Source organism: Melopsittacus undulatus, chromosome 13 (genome assembly GCF_012275295.1).
Source record: "Melopsittacus undulatus isolate bMelUnd1 chromosome 13, bMelUnd1.mat.Z, whole genome shotgun sequence".
Classification (NCBI taxonomy): domain Eukaryota; kingdom Metazoa; phylum Chordata; class Aves; order Psittaciformes; family Psittaculidae; genus Melopsittacus; species Melopsittacus undulatus.
Window position 1 is genome coordinate 7,691,383 of NC_047539.1, and position 20,296 is coordinate 7,711,678.

Genomic DNA, 20,296 nt, shown 5'->3' on the forward strand with positions numbered 1-20,296 from the left:
CATGTATCCTGCTATTGACACCTCGGAGCAAAGTCTGTTTGCCAAATGTATTTGTAAGATTTGCTTGGGCTTTTAAGAAACCTGACAACCCTGGTGCTGTACTGCACTGGAGACTGAGGTGTCCGTTGTGCCTTGTATACAACAGCAAAGTCCAAACCAGCCTGCTCTTGCTGTGGCTGAACGTGCTGTCCCCTGTCTTTCAGAAATCGAGCAATAGCAGACTACCTTCGTTCCAATGGCTATGAAGAGGCATATTCGGTTTTCAAGAAGGAGGCTGAGTTAGATGTGGTGAGTTCAAACCAGATTCTTCATCTGTCTTTTAAGTAATGACTTTAATTTTATGGCATGCATTAGTTGGCTCGTGCAGTTTCAGAACTGGAGGTGATGCACTCACAGCTTATTGCCTGGCCATAAAATTAAGTCATCACTGGATGACTCCACAGTTTATGAGCAAAACTCTCACCTTTATCTACAGCTCGTGACTGAAGCATGTTTTTAATCTTGTTTTTATTTGTCTGCCTACCACTCATCTGTACAATGCTGAGTGTTTCCTGTAATGGCATTTTAAGGATCCAGGTCCTAAGAGGGCCTAGATGCTTCAAGGTGGAAGGTGCCAGGAACCAAAGCTAGCAAAAGGCAATGTGAATGTATAAGGTGATAGATGATATGAAAAAAGGATATGACCCTTCACTAGCCTCACTCCAGCATCTCCATACAGGACTGGAGTATCTCTCCTGTGCTCCATTCCAGCCTGAAAAATTCTGTGCTTAGTATTTGGAAGAATGTGTCTAATTTTAACACATTTGATTTGTTTCCTGTTGTTGTGTCCATCCTCCCCTCCCTGTAACTCATTTCCTTAACTCTCGTTGTTCTTATCAGAATCCTGCATAAAAGCATAAACTTTCTGCAATCCAAAATTAGAAAACTGAAGGCTCTTCCCTTGTAAGCAGATGTAAGGGTGGGCAACTTTGGAGGCTGATTCTGCTTGTGATGCTTAAGAAACAGGAAGACAAAACAGGATTGCTTTTGTCCCCTCCTTTATTGTACAGAGCAAATGGGTGGAAGTCTATTTTGTGATTGGAATTGGGTCAGTAGTTAACTCACTGCCTCAGACTGTGGCATACCAGTTGATTAACTGGATAGTAGAAGAGCAAGCTCAGATAGCCAGTATGAGGTGACTGGCTCTGGTGAGCAGCTCTGTTGTTACAGATTCTAGTGATTTGGACCAATCCTTTCTTCCAACTTAATTCTATCGATTTGCCTTTGTAACTGATGATTCATTTTACACTTGCCACTTACTAGCATAGAGGAGGTGTGCACTTCATCTGAGTTTGGGTTTCTCTGGGTACAGCTGGATTGAGTAGTAAACTTGTGTGCTTGGCTGTGGATAAATCCATGCCTTTATTACAAAACTTGCATTGTTCTTTTTCCAAAATGCTTGGTTGAAGTTTGAGTTCATTTCTCCAGTCTGCTCCCAGTATCTAATAAATACGTAGAAATGACAAATTGAAATACCTTACTCCTAATTGAAAATCCTCATACCATTCCCTTCTCTGCCTTATCTATCAGCCTCATTAAGTCTTCCCTTCCCAAAGGTTAAAAAGGCAACCTAAATAGGCTAGCTGCTCCTGGGGGACATAAGAGATGCAGTTACTGAAGTTCCACATGAGTTTCTTGCAAGTAAATCTGAATTGGATGGATTATACTAAAATGACAAAAGGCAGAAATTATGTCAGTAAAGTGAAGGGATTCAAGTGTAGCTCTGCAAGGAGGGATTTCAGGTCTGTATTGATTATTCCTGCAGATAACTCCAGCTTTTATGAATGTCTCTGAAATAGTTGGTTAACAGCTTGTCCCTGACCAAGGTAGCCAGTGCTCAGAGCTTCTATGAGATATGCCATGGTATTGTTATTCTCTGTTGAGAAGGTAGCACAAAATGATGTGATAGTGGTGGCAATTTGAGGTTAACTGTAACCAAGTTGGGTTTCTTAAACAAATATTCATCATTCTCAGCTATGCAGAGCTCTTCAGAAGCTTTCATATAATGAAGCTAGAAACCAGCACAGATAACACAGTTCAGTCCTAGTTTTTGGATGTGATTTTGCAGACCCTTGCATCAGTGCTGCAGTATTTTTAATTAAAATTTGTATTTTAAATTATCTTCTCCATTTCTATGTATGTAAATTGTAGCTATTAAAATTTGAAGCATAACTCTTCTGTTTCACTAGTAAAACTCATTATAGCCTTTTTATTAAAATGGGCTGTTTATGTTGCCTTTGAAGAAACACTTCTGCAGGCTTTGGAACTAGAATTTATTGATTTATTCAAATGCTTCTCCTCTCAGAATGAAGAGCTAGATAAGAAGTATGCTGGGCTTCTGGAAAAAAAATGGACATCTGTTATAAGATTACAAAAGAAGGTAAGTAGAGATCTGATGGATTTACTTGTATTAAGGTTATACTGAAAGTGAGTGTGCATCACTGAGCAGAATGTTACATGTTTTCCTTATCAGACAGACAAGGCAAATGATGCCTTGAAGATGCATTTTGAGTAGGGAAAATACCTAAACCCATGCTGTAGATAATGTTCTGTCTGTGCTAGCAGAGGTAGCCTCTCAGTTTCCTTATAGAAATGTCTTGTCTTCAGTGGACGGATTGCATGTGCCACTTCTGAAACGGGAAAGGCAAGGGGTGCCTTCAGGCAGCTTCTAAAAGATTGAATAGCTGTCCCCAGAAGGCTTCACTGTTTAGAGAGACTGTAAAAACCTGTGCTACCCCTTGTCTTTGGCCATTACATTAAAGGGAAGAAAGCATTAACTCTGGTGCATCAGAGCAAGTGATTCTCCAGCAAGTGGACAGTACAAAACTCTTTTTAGTAATGCTTCAATGGATCTAGGTTGGGTTAAAAGCAAAGAAAAATAAAATCAGTGTGCTAGCAATAAAGACCTCTTTATTCTGAAGGTTAATATATCTCAGGCTTTATTACCCCTTCAGTTTCTCTGCTGTTGGTTAACATGCAAACCATATTGGGCACAAAACATTCCTTCAGTAGTAGCATTCCTTTTTGTTAACCTCCTTCAGTAGCTGTCACAATAGTAGCTCAAGCATATTTGTATGGTACTGGAGTGAACGTGGCATTGTAGATAATTTTTTTTTCCTGTCAAAATATTTGGGAAATGGGAGAAGAATAAATGATTGATTAAATTACTAAAGAATAAACAATAAATGGTTAATTTTGGTTTGATCATTAGAAACACTGACACTGATGGTGTTGGTGAGCATTGGGAATCACGTTGGGTCTGTGCAGTCTTTGCTTTACTGCAAGTTTGGGAGTCAGTGGTGTCTGGATTCTAAATGAATGAAGGTGGATTAGATCGTGTACAAAATTAGAAATGAACAGATTCTTTAAAATTCATAACCCAGGTAATGGAACTAGAATCGAAGCTGAATGAAGCTAAGGAAGAATTTACATCAGGTGGACCTCTTGGTCAGAAACGAGACCCTAAAGAGTGGATTCCTCGTCCTCCAGAGAAGTATGCATTGAGTGGACACAGGAGTCCTGTCACTCGAGTAATTTTCCATCCAGTTTTCAGTGTTATGGTCTCTGCTTCAGAGGATGCCACAATAAAGGTATGTGTCTGCTACTGAAGATGAAAATAAGTCAGAGGTCTGTAATACATAACATCATGGATGTGTAGTGTACTGATGGAAGATTGATTGTTTCAGGTTCTGCTTTAGCTTCAGTAGGGGCAGATCTTTTAAGTGCTATGACTTGTGTAATCTACACAGTTTTATGCTGGTCCAGTTAATATCTTTGGTGTTTTACTGTCTTTTGACTTGAGGAAAAAGTTAAGCTAATGTGGTTTTAGAGACTGGAGAAATAACGGATCAGTGGGGGAAGAATGCATTTTGACTGCTTGGAAGAGGGGGAATGGAGTAGTGTATTGAGTACTGACAGTAGGAGGAAGGCAGTTGCCTTAAGTCATCTGAAGTGATTATTTATAAAGCAGGTTAAAGTGGTTTTGCAGCTGTATTCTTAACTGAAAACTATTCTAGATGGACATGCAAGTGCTCATAAAGTCCTGTGGCTTTCAGTAACTTGAAAGGGTCTTTGTAGGCTTTTATTGCAGTGTACAATAGCGGCATGAAGAGATCTGTTAAAGTAGGCAAGTGGCTTCTCATTTTAGCATCCAATAAAAACATGATTGTGCATTTTGTTGTTTCAATGTCACATTTTAAGGGAATTATCCTGATAAAGGACAGTCTTTATTGTTCTGTGCTGGCTTGAAAACTGCTTGGAAAAGTGCTGGTCTGAAGCATGTTGAGTAGTGTATCCAGCAGTGTGTTTAAAAACACAAGTTGTTCTAATGGTGGCTCGCTGTTGGAGAAGGCGTCAGCCAGATCTAGTTCATGGAAAGCTTTGAGCTGTTGTTTCTGCAGCAGACTTGAGCATAGAGGAATGGTGGCTCTTCTTGCAAGCAGTCAGGGCCAGCTGAAACAGTCACAGCTCCGTGGTTGTGAGATACTGGAGGGGCCTCATTAGCTTTGGGTTTGCTCCCTCATATGGGTACATTGAATTCATTTCCTTCTTAAAGTCAAACCTTGCATTTTGACTGTTGCATTCCCAACGATTGCCATCTCTTACAATGATGGATTCATTTTGTTGGATGTTTTTAGTGGTGTATGCTTTTTGTGGGGAGATTTTTGTTAGGATATAATTTTAAATGAAATTCCTAATTTTGTGCTTGAGAGAGGCACAGTAGAGTCTGTAGGAGCTTGTTTTGTTTCAGAGGCTTTTGTTTGCAGTTGGATGATAGAAGACTGAATTAGGAGGTGAGAATGGGGACCTGCTGCTATCACAGTTATTAGCTGCAGTGTTTATTGAAACTGACAGATTCTGTAATCTGCTAATATGTGCATATCAAATGTGGTTTGGATTATCATCCCTAAACCAACTCCTTCTGAATATTGTTCTTTAGTAAGGCAGAGTGTGCTTTCCCCACCAGCTGAAAACAGGCTTTTCTGCTGGAGCTGGAGAACTAGCATAGATGGGGATGAAGAAAACCAGGGGTCAAAGTGGATTTGTTCTCTCCAGTGTTCTCAAATTGATCTTTATTTTTTAGGGTATTGGGTGTTAAGACTTTTAGATACAATGGAACTGATTTCCCTGCTGTTTATAGTGCTCTGAGTTAGCTGAAAAGCAGTTTTCAAGGTGCATGAATTCAGTTAATTTATAAGTAACCAAACCCCAAAAAAATGTATTTTCCTATGCTGTTATGCTTTTTAGGGCTGTCTCTTTGTCTGTTGCTCAGTTAATTATTTAATAAGGTGCCAGACTGGCCTGCAGAGTGCAAATGTAAGGCTGGAGAACACAAAGAGTAATGGGTTGCTGTTAACGGATTTTCTGTTCACTTGTCAGGTGTGGGATTATGAGACAGGAGACTTTGAACGAACCCTTAAGGGCCATACAGACTCTGTGCAAGATATTTCCTTTGACCACACTGGCAAACTATTGGCCTCCTGTTCTGCTGATATGACCATTAAGCTATGGGATTTCCAGGGCTTTGAGTGCATCAGAACTATGCATGGTAAGGTACAAAGGGAATTGATTTAGTGGGCTGTAATGTGAATTATTTTTTTCTATATCTAGGAAAACTGCTGATGTGGAAGGGGGGTTATAACTAGAGAATTGTCCAAGAGAAAGAGGGGGGATATTCTGATGCTTTAAGTGCTCTGTAAAGGTGTATACTTAGTGTCTATGGAATGAAATAACATCTTAAGTCTGCTATGCATGGGAAACACCTTATGATGATGTTGAAATGAAATGGCAGTTAGAGGGATTTAAGTCTAAAAATTAAATGCTTACTAGACAATAAACCCATGCCTTCAAATCAGTAGCAACTTAATCTTCATCCCTTTGTTCCCTGCTGTACTGCTTCAGGAAGAGGAAGCATTTGTTGTGAGGGGTGTTGTGCATATACTGCACAGAATCACAGAATCCCAAGGGTTGGAAGGGACCTCGAAACATCACCTAGTCCAACCCTCCTGCAAGAGCAGGGTAACCTAGAGTACATCACTTGCCCTTGCAAGTACATCACTTGCACTCTACACTTGCCCTTGTTGAATTTCATCAAGTTTCTCCCTGCTCAACAGTAGTTTGCTTCATGTCTGGTCACATCTTGCCCTTTGCATTAGGCTCAAAACCTGCAGGAAAAATGGGAAAGTAAAACAACCACAACTACAAGATTCTAATGTTGACAGTAACTACTTATGTAAAGGCATTTTTATACTGCTGCTTATCTTGCTGCTACTGTCCTGTAGAAGTGGTGAGTAGGAATAGAGAGTGATTGAGACTTCTGAAAGTAAGCACACCCCAAAGAAAATGGAAAGCTGCTGACTTCTGTGCATATAGTTCCTTGACCACCACAGATCACCACTGTAAAGGAAGAACAGACATTGCAGCTGGCTGATAGCAAGAAAACAAAGTTGTGCTACTGGGTGGTGAGGTTGGCCTATATGAACATCCATGCAGCATGTGTGTGTTTGAGCTGGAAGTTGAACATGAGGGTTGGTGAATTATCTTCAGATGTGTTTCCAGTTACATCACCAGTTACATCAAGTAAAAAATAAGGAACTTCCCAGTGAGGAGTTGTAAAGTACCATACAACACTGGGCTAGGATTGTGTGACACTCGGGTACTTACCACTGCTGTGATGCTTTTTAGTGGGAGCTCAGCAGAGGCTCCGAGTTCTTAGTGCAGACATGGCAATGAGTTGTGCAGTTGCACATGGCTGCAAGGTGCAGTGTAGCTGCCAGTAAAAGAAAAAAGCAACTTACTAGTGACCTTACTGGCTGTAACTTTGGGGAAAAAAATCAGGTAAGGAAAGGGGGCTGTTTCATGCCTGTGATCTGTTGAGAAGTTATATAGACTCTGTCTACTCATCTCAAGAGATTAATTTCTAATCCTGACAACTTAAGTAGGGACAATTGCAGAGCTTGAAGGTAAGCCAAATGTATGAATTATACATGTAATGTTGTAGTCAAGCTTGTACATGGGACTTGTCAACCCCTACCCCACAGCTTGTTGTGGGGAATAGCAATAAAATGTCAAAGCAGTGAATTCTGCTCTTTGCCACTTTGGGAAGTTTGTTTCAGTTTTTTGTGATACTGGAAATGAGCAGTGTTTACAGAGTGTGTTAAATGCCTTTATGTCCTGTTGCTTGTGGGCTGAGCAGAGTCAGGAAATGAAGCCAGATACATGAGGTTGTAAGGAGTGTGTTTAAGGAAATGATCTGGATGCTTTTTCCTGACTAAGCACTGATTGTCTTCCCCTCAGATCTCTCTGCAGAAGTCACTGTTGTGTCTATACAGTTGGTTCTTGAGTCAGTGCAGTACAGTGCTTTGTTAAAACCTAGTATCAGATGTCTAGAAACATTCAGCCTTTCAGCATTAGGCTGCTGCAGTGAGGGCTGACATGCCCCTCATGAGGACCTGTTTTCCTTCAAGCAGTGGCACAGTGCATCAGTGTACTGTAATCAGAGTTAACTGATCACTTTAAAGTGGTCACTGTAGCAGCTCCCTCTTCTAAACTACTGGCTTTTCTAACAGTGTAGAAGTGTTGCTTGCAGTGGTGTTTGATTTTAGAACATCTTAAAGATGTTTCTGAACTCATTTTACAGGATGCCAAATATCTGGACTGTGTGGTTTCTAAAAATGTAAATGATAATTTCATAAAGCCTCAGATTTATAGGTAAAGATTATGCCATAAAACATGAACTGCTGCTGTAGTTACATGCCCAAGTCTTGTGTGCTCTGTAAGAACTATTACACTACCACTTAATAAACGTTTTATGTTGCTTTTAGGTCATGATCATAATGTTTCTTCAGTAGCCATCATGCCCAATGGAGATCATATAGTTTCTGCCTCAAGGGATAAAACCATCAAAATGTGGGAAGTCCAAACAGGGTAAGTGCATTTCTGGCTAAACATTGGCACCTAAACAAAACAAGCAGAAACCTCTGGTTGTGGGAAATGGGCCACATAAATCTTGAATGTCAGCAAACATTGTTTGAATTGAGGTATGATATCGTGCCCTTTAGAGTAGCTCACTCAAGGATTCTACCATAAATCATGAAGCACAGGGTTTAGGTTTTAGTACCAACTAATTAAAACTGTCTTTATCTTTCTGGGAGCTATGAGGGTAGAACCATAACTCAGGAGCAGGTAGGAATGTAAATTCAGTGGTTAACCACAAGTTTAAAATGGAGCATGAGAGGGAGGAGAAATCTGTGAGTTTTCTTGGCACAGATCAAGGCATCTCCTGATTTTTTTGTCTTGCTGGTTTCATTCATCAGTTGTTTAATCCATCCCTTTGCTGGAAGGTGTAGATGAAGGCTGGCTGAATGACCTGCAGACCTCTGCTGGTTCTTAAAATACCTAGTTAATGCCAGCTGGCCTGTCAGCTTCGTTTCCCCCCGAGCCTCCTGCTCTCTACATTAACAAGGAATTGCCAGTTCTTAGCTGTCACTTCTCCTCATGTCAACGTCCTTTCCATGAACTGCTTTATGGCTTTGTGCATCATAGTCCAGGATGGGCACATGCTGAAGTATTTTAACTCCTAAGAGTAGGTCAAGCATTACACCTTACACTTCAGAGGCTTCATGTGTAGTGGTTTTACTGCAGTGCTGATCGAGCCACTCTGTGTTTCTCTTTCTGCAGTTACTGTGTGAAGACTTTCACGGGTCACAGAGAATGGGTGCGCATGGTGCGGCCTAACCAGGATGGCACCTTAATTGCCAGTTGTTCCAATGACCAGACAGTGCGTGTTTGGGTGGTAGCGACAAAGGAATGCAAAGCGGAGCTCCGAGAGCACGAGCATGTGGTAGAATGCATCTCCTGGGCTCCCGAGAGCTCATACTCCACCATATCAGAAGCTACGGGATCAGAGGTAATGTTTCCACTGCTGTTCAATAAGCACATGCAGTGAGATTTTTGACTATGCTCTGTATTTGGAGTAACTAAGCTTTGTGCCCGAAGTGCTTGGCAGGTGTATCAGTATCCTTTGCTGAATATGCTTGGTGTCCTGTTAATCCCCCATCTCGGCCTCATGGGATCCATGCTTTTGTGTTTTCTGACAGTAGGGCCCTACCTATGCCCTAACAAAAGTGAACTTTGGAGAGATGGCTGAGAGTGGGGCAGCCTCCACATCCTTTTAGCAAAGTAATGTGATCTGGCATAACATGATTACAAAGATGCTCAGCAATTGAAAGTTGTGGGAAGAAATAGTGAGTGAGGACTGCCTTGGGTGTGTTGTGCTGGAATTAAGCTTTGACTGCCGTGGCCTAGTGTACAAAGTTAATGACAGGAGAAAGCATTCTGTAACAAAAATAAACCCCCAATTGTGTGATCACAGATACATCTTATGGTGAGCCTCAGGAAGGGCTTGCTAAAGGTCAGTAAAAACTTCCTTCTAAGGATGATAAAGTGTAGAAGAAATGAACTAGAATTTAACTGCAATTTCTGCCTTGTCCTATTCCTCAAAAAGGACACAAGTACCCAAGGGCAAAAGTATGTAACACCGCAGACAGGGACCTGTGATGGATGTTACAGGTTACTTCAGTCAGGTTTTACTTGCATCCTTGAAAGATCCTTATAATCTTTTATTTGGGAGTAATTAAACCTGCATTCGTGATGCTGGCTTGCTCTGGCAGTGGTGTTCTCTGCAGTGGTGTCTCCCGTGCCCTCTGCTGGCTCTTCAGCAGGGTGCAGCACAGCACGGTGCTCAGCTGGGGCTATAAGGGAGTTAATGCCAGTGTCACAGTTGAACACTGCCAGTTCTGAGCACTCTTTAGTTCAGTCTGTGCATGATTACAGGTAGAAATAAGTTCAGAGCAGGAAATTCTCAAAAACTCTTAAACTTCATTTCTTTTTATGACAAGTGAGAACCCAGAGGTATGTCTGAGGGTCACCCTCATCTGTCCTGAGGTGTCTGTCTCCAGCTGTGTCTCCTATTAAAAGAGGATGTCTTGCAGTAGGCGAGCGTGCACTCAGTTATTTGGCTTGGTACATCAGCAGGGGATACAACCATTTCTTTTAACAGATTGTTTAATCCCTTTTATTTGTGTGTATTTCTCCTAGTAACAAAATGCTCATGACTCTCACCTTTGGGATTGTGTGTTTATTAGCTGTAAGCTGGTTTACAGTCTGGGTTTGCTGCTAAGAAATAGCACTCGGAAGGGATCTGCTTCCTCTGCCCCGTATATGCCATAACTTAAACCCTGATTTCCTGTAGACTAAGAAGAGTGGCAAGCCTGGGCCTTTTCTGCTGTCTGGATCCAGAGACAAGACCATTAAGATGTGGGATATTAGCAGTGGCATGTGCCTTATGACACTTGTAAGTTCACTGGTATTTTTTCTGGTCATAGCTGTGTATGTAAACCCAGATTTAATGAATGCATTATCTTACCTGATGATGTTTTCAGGAAGAGGAAGAGTTCCTGTTAGGAGACAGATGCTGGGAATGCACAGTTCCAAAAGCTTCTCTGTTTCAGCTTTTGGTGCTAAGAAATGCCAAGAATCTCAAAACACTCAGTATAAACACAGGGGTGCTGTGGTTTGGGTGTGAGGAGCTTGGTTTGTCTGCAGGGTGCTGATGATCATCTGAATTTGTCTTGTGTTGAATACCCTGTTCCCTTCAGGAGCAGCATTCCCATGGGCTGGGACTGCTACTTTCCACCCGCTTTCAGGGTGCAGGGGGTGGGGAGCAGGATCCGTGCGGATCACATGAGGACATCTGTTTGTTTGCCTCCAAGGACAGGAACTTGTATTGTTGGTAGTGCTGATAGAGATGTAATAATAGCAGCTGAAGATAAACTTGGAGTTCCAAGAGGTTTTAGGAAGGCGGAATGACATCCTTGCAGGAGCAGGGCAAGGCGCCGCTCAGTGCTCCATGGCAGGAACTGTGGAATGCTTGGCCTTACAACACACCCTGCTCACTGCTCTCTCCTTGTGCACCAGGTGGGCCATGATAACTGGGTACGTGGCGTTCTGTTCCATTCGGGGGGCAAGTTTATTTTGAGCTGTGCTGATGACAAGACTCTCCGTGTGTGGGACTTCAAGAACAAGCGATGCATGAAAACCCTCAATGCGCACGAACACTTTGTTACCTCTTTGGGTATGTATTGCTCTGCAGTGCCTACTGCAAAGTCCAGAGGTACAGATGTTTCTACATCTGCACCAGCTGCAGCTGAGCCCCAGGCTAGATGTTGGTGGCTGATTCTAGTGGATTTAGTGCTGTGTGTGTTTTAATCAAGAGCAGATAGGAATTTTGAGTGTGCTGGATTTTCCACTTCTGTTGCCAGGGTGGCACGTTGGACGTTAACTGCCAGGGTGTTCTGGAATCCCTCACCACTGCCAGGGTAGGCATTTGGGGAGTGCTGTGTCACAGCTGCTTGCCCAGAGTCGAATTAGGCAGGAGAGCCACAAAATACACTTTGAATTGGTGGGGAGTCGTGGTTGGTAGTACCAGGTCTTGGTTGACATTAATTCCCCCTTCCCTGACAAAGGCAAAACCACCAAAGCCCTCCCTGTTCACCAAAGCTAGCTTTACTCTGGAGTCTTCTCTCTTGTTTTTTGCTCTGTATTCCTCTGCAGTTTCTTGCTGCTTCAGTAGAGCTAGGGTTAGGTTAGCAGTGAACCTGGCCTTGGCTGCTGAGGCTTCCCAGTCAGACTGCAGGTCTCATCAGAAGGCAGGGGCTGTGACTGCACTCTCAAGTTGCTGAGACAGATGATCAGGAAGGGGCAGGGAGAAGCTATGAAGAGCATTAAGCCGGTACCATGGATTGGCTGCCTCACTGTACAGAGGGCTTGGCTGAGCCTTGGGCTCTTTGATGCCTCTTGGTAAACGTCCCAGTGCTGTCAGCTGACCCAGGCCAGAACTGGTTTGTGTATGTGCAATATTTTGGGATCTCCTGAGAAACGGTGCACTCGATGTTTTTTACAGCCTAGCTCACAGCCCATGCTGACTGCAGCAAAGAGAGAACGTCAGGTTTCCTGGCTTCTGATTCCTGACTGTCTCTTGTATAAACACATGGAGTTCTGCCTTCTGGTGGTTTGAGGATTTATCAGGTTGAGATGTTTTGGACTTTGTCTTAATTGCCATGAAAGCCCCTTTATAAGTGAACTGGCAGCTGCTTTTCATGCTTTCCAAAATGATGGCCTGAGAGAATTTGCCTTCAGGACTGCAGAGCTTTGAAATTTAGCCTTGGAGCTGATGTAATGGCTTTGAAAAGGCAGCGCCATTCAGTGAGGGTGGAAAACACGGAAGTTTGGGATTTGCTCTTAACGGAAGCTTTTCTTTCCTCACAGATTTCCACAAGACGGCACCATATGTGGTTACTGGAAGTGTAGATCAAACAGTAAAAGTGTGGGAGTGCCGTTGATTGATTCACATTGACCCCCTTTTCCTCTGGATGCACTCAGATACCATGGTTACCCATTGAGCTCTGTTTAAATAAATATTGTCCTTTCATGTAAATTATTCTGGATGTAGATTGAGCTTATTAAATGTTACACACAAAGTATTCATGCATGGTGAATCCAAATTGTATACTGTAAATTTACATACGTTGTCTAGAAGTACCATAGGTTTAAGAACATGGGCTGGCATTGGTCACATCAGACCTAAGAAGGCAGAAGTTGGATAATTGGAATAGGGCACTTAACTGAATAGTTGACAGTGTCGTTCTATGTCGGATAATTATACCTGTTTTTCTTTCTGCTGTCTGTTGGTGCCTGAATTGGTGACCTCATTTGGGAAAAGTTTTGTAGGGCTCTTTCAGAAATGTGTATCTATGTAACATCACTTAAGTGTGCTTAATAAATCTTCTCTAAGAATACTAGATAAGGCTGCAATTCAGAATCTTCTGAACCTTATATGTAATTAATGGAAATTAATTAAACTCTGGAATATTTGTCATGAAACATTTGCCAAATCAACAGAATACACTCGTTTTGGCCTCCTATCACGCAAGGGTTGGTATATTTATATGACTAACTGTAAACCTGAAAGAAGACAACAAATCTTAGTAGCAGCTGATGTGATAAATGTATTTATTTTTTATTTGGTCATTCAATGGTTAAGCTGTGCTGTTAAACTAAGTTTAAATGGTTTTTTTGTTGTTTTTTTTTAATGCTAGACGAACTTCCAGGAGGAGTTGTCCATCCCACTAGAATTTAGTGATCCAGTTTCCCATAGAGCTGCCATGGTACAACTTGCTGTTTGCTTTCAATGTTTGTTAGAGATGTGCAATTGCTCTTACACAACAGGATCAGAGTACACTTTCCTCTTACTCACTTGCAGGAGGTTGGGGTATACAGAGGTTTCTTGTTTCTTTAGTGCCTCCTTGGAAACCCTTTTGAAACTGAGGTTATACTTACCTTAACAAGACAATGTGGCTTGAACAAAAATGTGCTGTGGTTTGCATCTTGAGAAATACCTGGGGATACAGTATTGAAATGCTTTAGAGAAAGCACTGACTACCCTCTGAACCAGATTGTAATGGCAGATACAGATGGATGCAGGCCTTGCAAAGAAAAACCAAACACCATGAACAAAACAGAGTCCATCTGTGGGAACTATGCTATCAAGTAATTGTTTACAACCAAACCCAAATCCTATCAGCAAAACCACCCCAGCTTGGTTCTTGGTATTGGTGGTGTTTGGTGCCTACAGCTTTTAATTTGCAAATCCCTAAAGTTGCATATTTTGATCTGAAGTGAATTAAAGTATTATAAATATTTTAATCAGCATTTTGTGGCAGATTCCATTACAGATAACCAAGAATGACAATACTCACCAAACTAACCAGCTCCTTTTAGGAATCCACTTACAGTTGGCAGTAAATGAAGTACCAGTCTGCTGTTTTAACAGGTGAATTCATGCTTTGTTTTATTCCTTTTGTTTAATACATGGCTTTTAAAACTGTCCCTTTCAACCGAGAGCCCCTGCTCCATGGCTGAGGGTGTTCACACTGGGCCCATGCGGCTCCTTCCCTCCTGCCACCAGACATGGATCCGATTCCATCCTGTGGGGTGGAGGGACAGCAGCCCTGAGTCCTGGTGCAGACTCACTTGGGAAGGGGTGGAGGAGACTGAGTCTGATGGGGGGCTTTGTGAGCCAGGTTAAGATTGAGGCTGATCTCAAGTCCAGTGGGTTCTGTCACTTTCGGTGTGTGTTTCTGCAGTTGAGCATGCACAAATAAAGTGGGTTTTGTTCAGTAGCTGCTTGGACTGGAAACATTTGCTGCTTCTTGTCCTACTTGAGAATTCCAGATGCACAGGTTAAGATTCCTCAGCGCATCCACAGCTGTCAAGTAATAGATCTGTTTAATTCCTGATAGGACCCGTCAGCTTTGTTTAAGTATAGAGTCAAACAGGCTCATGTACATAATTCATAAACATGAATGAGAAATTAAAGGTACCTATTAAGTGGAAGTTGTCTACTGCAGTTTTTCCCTTTAGCATCCCAGTAGTTCCAAGGACAAACGAGTAAAGTGAAGTCATGTAAGCAGCATTCAATTGCTTGTGTGAAACACTGCTGAGTACTTCTGTTTGTAACCCTCTCCTTTGGTAAGCAGTGAATAATCTCAGGGACGAGATCACCAGGTAGAGCCCTGCTGGAGGAATAGCGGGAGCTGCGCACAGGAGCGGGCTGGTGAGGGGCTCCTCAGCGTGCCCCGTGCTGTGCTGAGCTTCCCACTGTCCATGTTGCTGTCAGCTCACCCTGTGCCTTTCCTGCGGTGAGGAGGTTACTGGTTTGGATTAGAGTTTGTGAGAGGCTGTAAGAGGTTCACTGCTGCTTTGTCACTTTCCTGACTAAAATTGGCTTACAAATACCTACCTAGAGGCTGTGTTACCAGATAACGTGGACTTTTTGGCTTAAACCCAGACAGACATTCCAGTGCCACACGAACAGAGCGTGCCCAGGAAGTCTTAGATGCGATGGTGGTTCAGGCGCAGTCTGGCAGTTGGTGTTTTCCAGCATCTTGCACTTTAGGAGATTTCAAACGAACCGTCCTGCTTTTGTGTGTGGTGTGACCAATGATGTGCCCGGGCACTAAGGAAAAGAGAAAACCCTAGTTGCTAGCGAGTTGTGCAGGGGCTGTGGAGCACTGTAGTGGTGTGGAAGCTTTGGCTATAGACTCACGGAGCCCAGCCTGCTGACCCTGTCGTACCCCGCTTCTCCTGTCTGCCTCCTCCTGTTTTATGTGAACTGCCTGCTGATACCACTCTTAAATAGCTTCGGGCTTGCACGGAAGCTGTTTAAAAGGAAAAGCTTATACTTTGTTTTTGTAGACAGTGGTGGCTTGATAATCCTTTTAATGGTTTGATATTAAACACTGAGCTGAGTGAAGGAGAAACGCACTTGGGATGAGTTCTTTGCTATCCAGCTGTACATACAGTCCAGTGTATTTAAAGTCAAAACCCAGAGTCTTTTAGCAAGAGTATGTGCATAAAGTGGTAGGGCTGAACGTGTCGGGAGCGGGAAGGGTCGAGTTGGATTTGCAAGTCACAACTGGATTTAAACTGGCCTTTTTCTCTTTCCACTGTGTCCTGTAAGTAGCTGCTCTCTTGTCCTGCCTGTCCCCTGGGCTTCCCCAGCTCATTCTGCAGATGAGTTAGCAAATTCACGTTGTAGGAGTCCATCCTGATGCTGACATGAAGGCAAACGTCGGCTTTTCTCATGTGAACGATGTTAGAGGTTGCAATTGGAGCAAACAGTTCCCAGACCGTTGGAGTTAACTGAAGCTATTGCCACAATTAAAACAAAACAAATCAGTACGGAATGTATATAATACTGCTCTGTGTTTTACAGTAAGATTTGTTGCTCTCAGACTGTGTAAAACAAAATTTATTCATGTTTTCTGCATATTAAAAAAAACTTATTGTACCAATTGGTAAACTATTAAATGCATATAAACCGAGATGTGGGTTTGTTTCCTTGGATGCCAGAATTAAACCTATTTTGAAAAAAGCTACTGGTGTTTCACCCTTCAGATTTTGCTCCACTCTGGCTCCTTCTTTCATCTCCATTTACCTGTGCTCCGGGGAGCTGGTTGTGGTTGGAGCATCGGTTTTGGTGGGTACTGTGCTGGAGGGAGATGTGAACATGCTCTGTGTGGAGCTTTGGAGCAGGATCTGCACTGTGAGCACCCACTCCAGCTATGGTCCGTGCCCGTTTTCCTGTGTCTGGTTTGGGGTTTTGCGGCAGTTGTTTTCCCCCTTAACTTGACCTTTCCCTTAAGCAGACCTCACAGGAACCATCTTCCACTGCTCCCTCACCCGGTGCCGCTGGTGCTGCCGTTGTGCTCTGCGGTGAGTGCTCGGGGTGACTTGGGCTGGGGGCAGCAGCCTCAGCTCTTTGGTCATTGTGGCTGCGGTGGGAGCTGCAGGGGTGTGAGGAAGCCTCTGATGGGTTTGCAGACGTGGTCAGCTTCTGACAGAAAAGGGAGGGACTTGAGTGGTGCTCGGAGCAGTTGGTGACTGAAAGCTTTCTGTGTTCCTGTGGCCTGAGGCTGGCTCCAGTTCTGATGCAGCACTGATGGGCAGGGAAATGCTCTTCAGCAGCCAAGGTTGGATGTGGAAAGGACCCACGTGTGTTGGAGTTTGGTTGAGCGGGGGTCTCCCACCAGTACAGGTACTAAATGCAGGGAAGGTTTAACTGGTGACATCTACAGTGCTGTGGCACTCAAGGGATGTGGGAGGTCCCATGACACTGAGTGTCTGGGAAAGGCAAGAGGATAAAAGCAGTGTTTCCATGTGCCTCATGTGGGATTGCTGTTGGGTTTAATGTGAGTGGGATGGGAAGAGGCTCTTGAGGAGCAGCTCTGGTTGGGGGGGGGAGGTTGCTGTGGTTGTGACTCTGGTGCTGGGTTTGTTACTGATCTCTTGGAGTTGATTCCTTTATCCACAGGAGCCCCGTGTTAGAGGGGGCACAGAGCAGGGGCTGTGGTACCCAGGGGGGCAGCAGAACAGCCCAGAGCAGGGGAGGACACCATGGGTACTACACACATGTGCAGGCACAGGTTACACACTAACTGGAGCCTTTATCTGTTGTCTGTAGGCTCCTGCTCAGCAGCAGTGGGGTGATTGGTATCCACCCCATTGCACCAAACTGTAGAGAAACCAGAAGGACCTGGAACAGTTTAAAAAGCCTTTAATGGACTGAAAGACACCGGCAAAGGAAAATCTCATAGGAAAGAAGCACTGCAGTCATTGATTGATTGTGTTCAGGAAATTCAGAGCTTTTCTTACTAAGAGCAAGTACTTTTGCAGTAATGACTCCTCCTCTTTGTCCCCTCCATCAGCTCCCTCCTTCCCCGCAGTTACATGTCCCTGTATGGGGGTACAGGGACCCAGGGTGTTCTCCAGGGGGGCAGTGGGAGAAGCAACATGATTTGGAGATGATCCATGCCGGACACAATGGGAGAGGCCGGAGAAAGGGGGGGACGGGGACAGGGGCTGGCACCCACACGTTGTTCCATAAGGTGGAGGGGTTGTGGGGAGCCCATTGAGCTGTGACCTGCAACAGTCACCTTGTACCTGCTGCATGGCCGGGACCTCGCGCTGGTCCCCAACAGCCCTGTGGGCACGATGGGGACACGAGGGTGGGTGAGTGGCGTCAGCCACTGCAGTGACCTCCACTGCCAGCAATGCAAGGGCCGGCCCCAGTGTGCAGAGGAGTCAGGTACAAACTGCGGGAATTGGAGCTTTTACTTCACCCCGTCCCCAGAACCAGGCAATTCCAGGCTGTGGGAATCATGCTCCCACTGTGGAGTCCCTCGGCTCTGTGTCACAGAGACAGTCCCTATCTCTGACCTCCCCCCTTGCTTCCAACAGGGCCATGAGTTCCCACTACCCCCCTTCAGCTCAGCCCCACTGGGTGCCATCACCCCCCAGGCACTGGGGTTTCCACCATTGGAAGTTTGTGCGCTTTATTTAACATCAAGCCCTCTCTCTTTGGATACAGAATCCCAAGTTACTCAGCTGCAAGCAGAGCAGAGGTGGAACAGTGAGTATCTCATATATATATATATATATCTATAGATATAATCTCTGTCTATATCTTTACCTTGAAAATTAGAATGTGAATGTTACAAAACCCACTGAATTGCCAAACTGCCAACCAAAAGTAGAAAAAAAGAATGGTTAAAGGAATCCCATGGCTATATCCTGATGTAGAAAACGCTGTACCTCCCCTCCCACAGGCGGTAACCAGCACTAGGACTATGGGTGCTTGGTTTTCCTTATAGCACAGACCAGGGCAGTGTTGGGGTGGGGGGAGCAAACCTCCTGGCCTGGGGCTGGTTTTATACTGGTTTAGCAAAGCAGTGTCCGTAGTCAACATAAAAATGACCTGAGAAATGGTACATACCTCCAGACAGTTCATTGGAATTCATATGTACAAAGTAGAAAGAAGTGATGCTCTGTGCACACACACGACACGGACGCGGGGCTCGGCGCCCGCGGCAGCCACAAGCTCAGCCAGACACATTACATTTCTCAGATTAGTTCTTTGCATTGTGTATTAATTGTACCAGTGCAATAACATTGTCAAAAAGGAGGAGCTGCTCTGGGGCGGCCCAGGCCCTGGTGCAGCCTCAGAAAAGGGTGGTTTAAACTTGTTTTAAAGCGAGGTACACGTTAAGCAGAGCTCTGTGTTAGGGGGATGGCAGCGGAAGGCATGCGCGGCTCAGCCTCCTTCTCCTCCACGGCTTTGTCCTCGGGGTCCAGCTGCTCGCCGCCCTTCATGCTTTCCTGGAGCTGCTGGCGCCGCTGCACCTCGGCTTTAAGGTTCTCCAAGTCTTTTTGGCTGAGGGGAAAGCAGGAAGGGTGGCAAACATTAGTGCTGGGGATGGGGAGAACACAGGCACCGCTCCGGCCCCAGCCCAGGGCTCGAGGGTCAGCAGCACCTGCACACAGTGCTTGGTCTGTCCTGGGGTTCTGAACCAGAGGTACTGGGATGTGAACCTTCAGTGGCCACCCAGGGCAGAGGCCACGAGGTTTGTGTTGTCTGGGTGCAGGCATCAGTGATTATCTATAGCCATGGACAGGTCTCAGCTCAGCTCTGTCCACCCTCTCCCCAGCCGAGTGTTCAACTAAGAGATAATTTATCATAAAATGAAGCACTCTTCATTTTATTATCAAAAGACTACAAAAAGTCCCAAAGGTAACGCTGATGATGCAGGGCTGCTGTTGGGATCTCAGCTGATGCTCTCTGCAAGCAAATCCCATGGAGCCGGGGCAGGGACACTCTGAGCTGCACCTCTAAGCACCATGCTGCCAAGCAGCCTTGGCTGTGCCTCACAGTGACTCTTAATGCAGAGGGAAGTGTTGGGTTGATGCTAGCTCAGGAACACAGATAAGACAAAGCCTTGATTCCTAAAGATCAGCACCCAGAGGAACTGCCCTACCTTAGTGGAATGAAGAGAATGCCGTTGATAATGTTGAGCTGCTCCAGGACACTGGCCATGCTGGGAGCTGTGAACTGTGGCAAGAGAAAAAACCATGTTAAGAGGTCAAAACCCAGACAGAACTCAGAGCTCCTGAGCAAACCCAGGCCCTGTTTACCAACAGCTTAGAAACCCTTGGGGCTCATAGGATACCCCAATGGGAGCAGCTGGGGCTGGCCCAAGGGGGCTGCTCCGTTCCTGCTCCATGTGTGGTGAGGTGAGGCAGGCTCCCCACCCCACATCCCATCCCATCACACCGCCCTTGGAAGCGGATCAAAGCGCTGGGGGAAGATGACAGCATTCTTTCAGATGAGGAAACCAAAGTACTTATGGATTGAGCAACCTGTGCCTGCAGCCGGTGTGTCAGCATGGGGCAGGTCTGGGTGCTCTGCAGCACAGCAGCTGCACCCACACAGCTGGAGCAAGAGCCAGACCCACGGAGGGGACAGCTGCTGAGTCCATACCGGTGCTGCTGCGCTACATCTGCCTGAGCACCTGCAGTGACCTCCTGCCCAGGATGGGTCTGGCCCAGCCACTGCCCCCCCCACACGTCCTTCAGGAGCTGCCAAACCTAAACCTGTCACCAGTGAAGCGCTCTCCCTGCGCAGAGGTTACCTTAAGAGGCATGATGTTGGCATTGGAGCCGTTCTTGTAGATCTCATTCATTGTGCGTTGCAGAGCGACTGCTTGCTGAGTCAGGTATTTCAAGTACTCGGAGCTCTCTTTGGTCTTTTCATGGTGTTCTCCAAGCTGCGTGGCACAGGGAAGAGGGCTCATTACAAACC

General features: G+C 44.8%; 2 protein-coding genes across 5 annotated transcripts in view; one reads left to right on the forward strand and one right to left on the reverse strand.

Moving 5' to 3' along the window:
- The window catches only part of PAFAH1B1 (platelet activating factor acetylhydrolase 1b regulatory subunit 1), a 34,025-nt gene extending 18,042 nt beyond the window's left edge, over window positions 1-15,983 (forward strand). For 2 of the 3 annotated variants that reach the window (XM_034068711.1, XM_005154387.3), the window contains exons 3-11: window positions 204-288; window positions 2,345-2,419; window positions 3,423-3,629; window positions 5,419-5,587; window positions 7,863-7,965; window positions 8,719-8,947; window positions 10,292-10,393; window positions 11,017-11,173; window positions 12,367-12,912. In XM_034068711.1, the coding sequence (XP_033924602.1) occupies window positions 204-288; window positions 2,345-2,419; window positions 3,423-3,629; window positions 5,419-5,587; window positions 7,863-7,965; window positions 8,719-8,947; window positions 10,292-10,393; window positions 11,017-11,173; window positions 12,367-12,440 (1,201 nt within the window). In that variant the 3' untranslated portion in view covers window positions 12,441-12,912. Of the gene's footprint in view, window positions 1-203; window positions 289-2,344; window positions 2,420-3,422; window positions 3,630-5,418; window positions 5,588-7,862; window positions 7,966-8,718; window positions 8,948-10,291; window positions 10,394-11,016; window positions 11,174-12,366 lie in introns of all 3 variants that reach the window. The other variant, XM_034068710.1, reaches the window with a different exon arrangement.
- A 1,216-nt stretch (window positions 15,984-17,199) lies between these two features.
- Window positions 17,200-20,296, reverse strand: part of CLUH (clustered mitochondria homolog) — a 32,318-nt gene continuing 29,221 nt past the window's right edge. For both annotated transcript variants that reach the window (XM_034068767.1, XM_031053643.2), the window contains exons 24-26: window positions 20,127-20,261; window positions 19,473-19,546; window positions 17,200-18,871 (exon numbers count right to left, since the gene is read on the reverse strand). In XM_034068767.1, coding sequence (XP_033924658.1) covers window positions 18,703-18,871; window positions 19,473-19,546; window positions 20,127-20,261 — 378 coding nt within the window. In that variant the 3' untranslated portion in view covers window positions 17,200-18,702. The remainder of the gene's footprint in view (window positions 18,872-19,472; window positions 19,547-20,126; window positions 20,262-20,296) is intronic.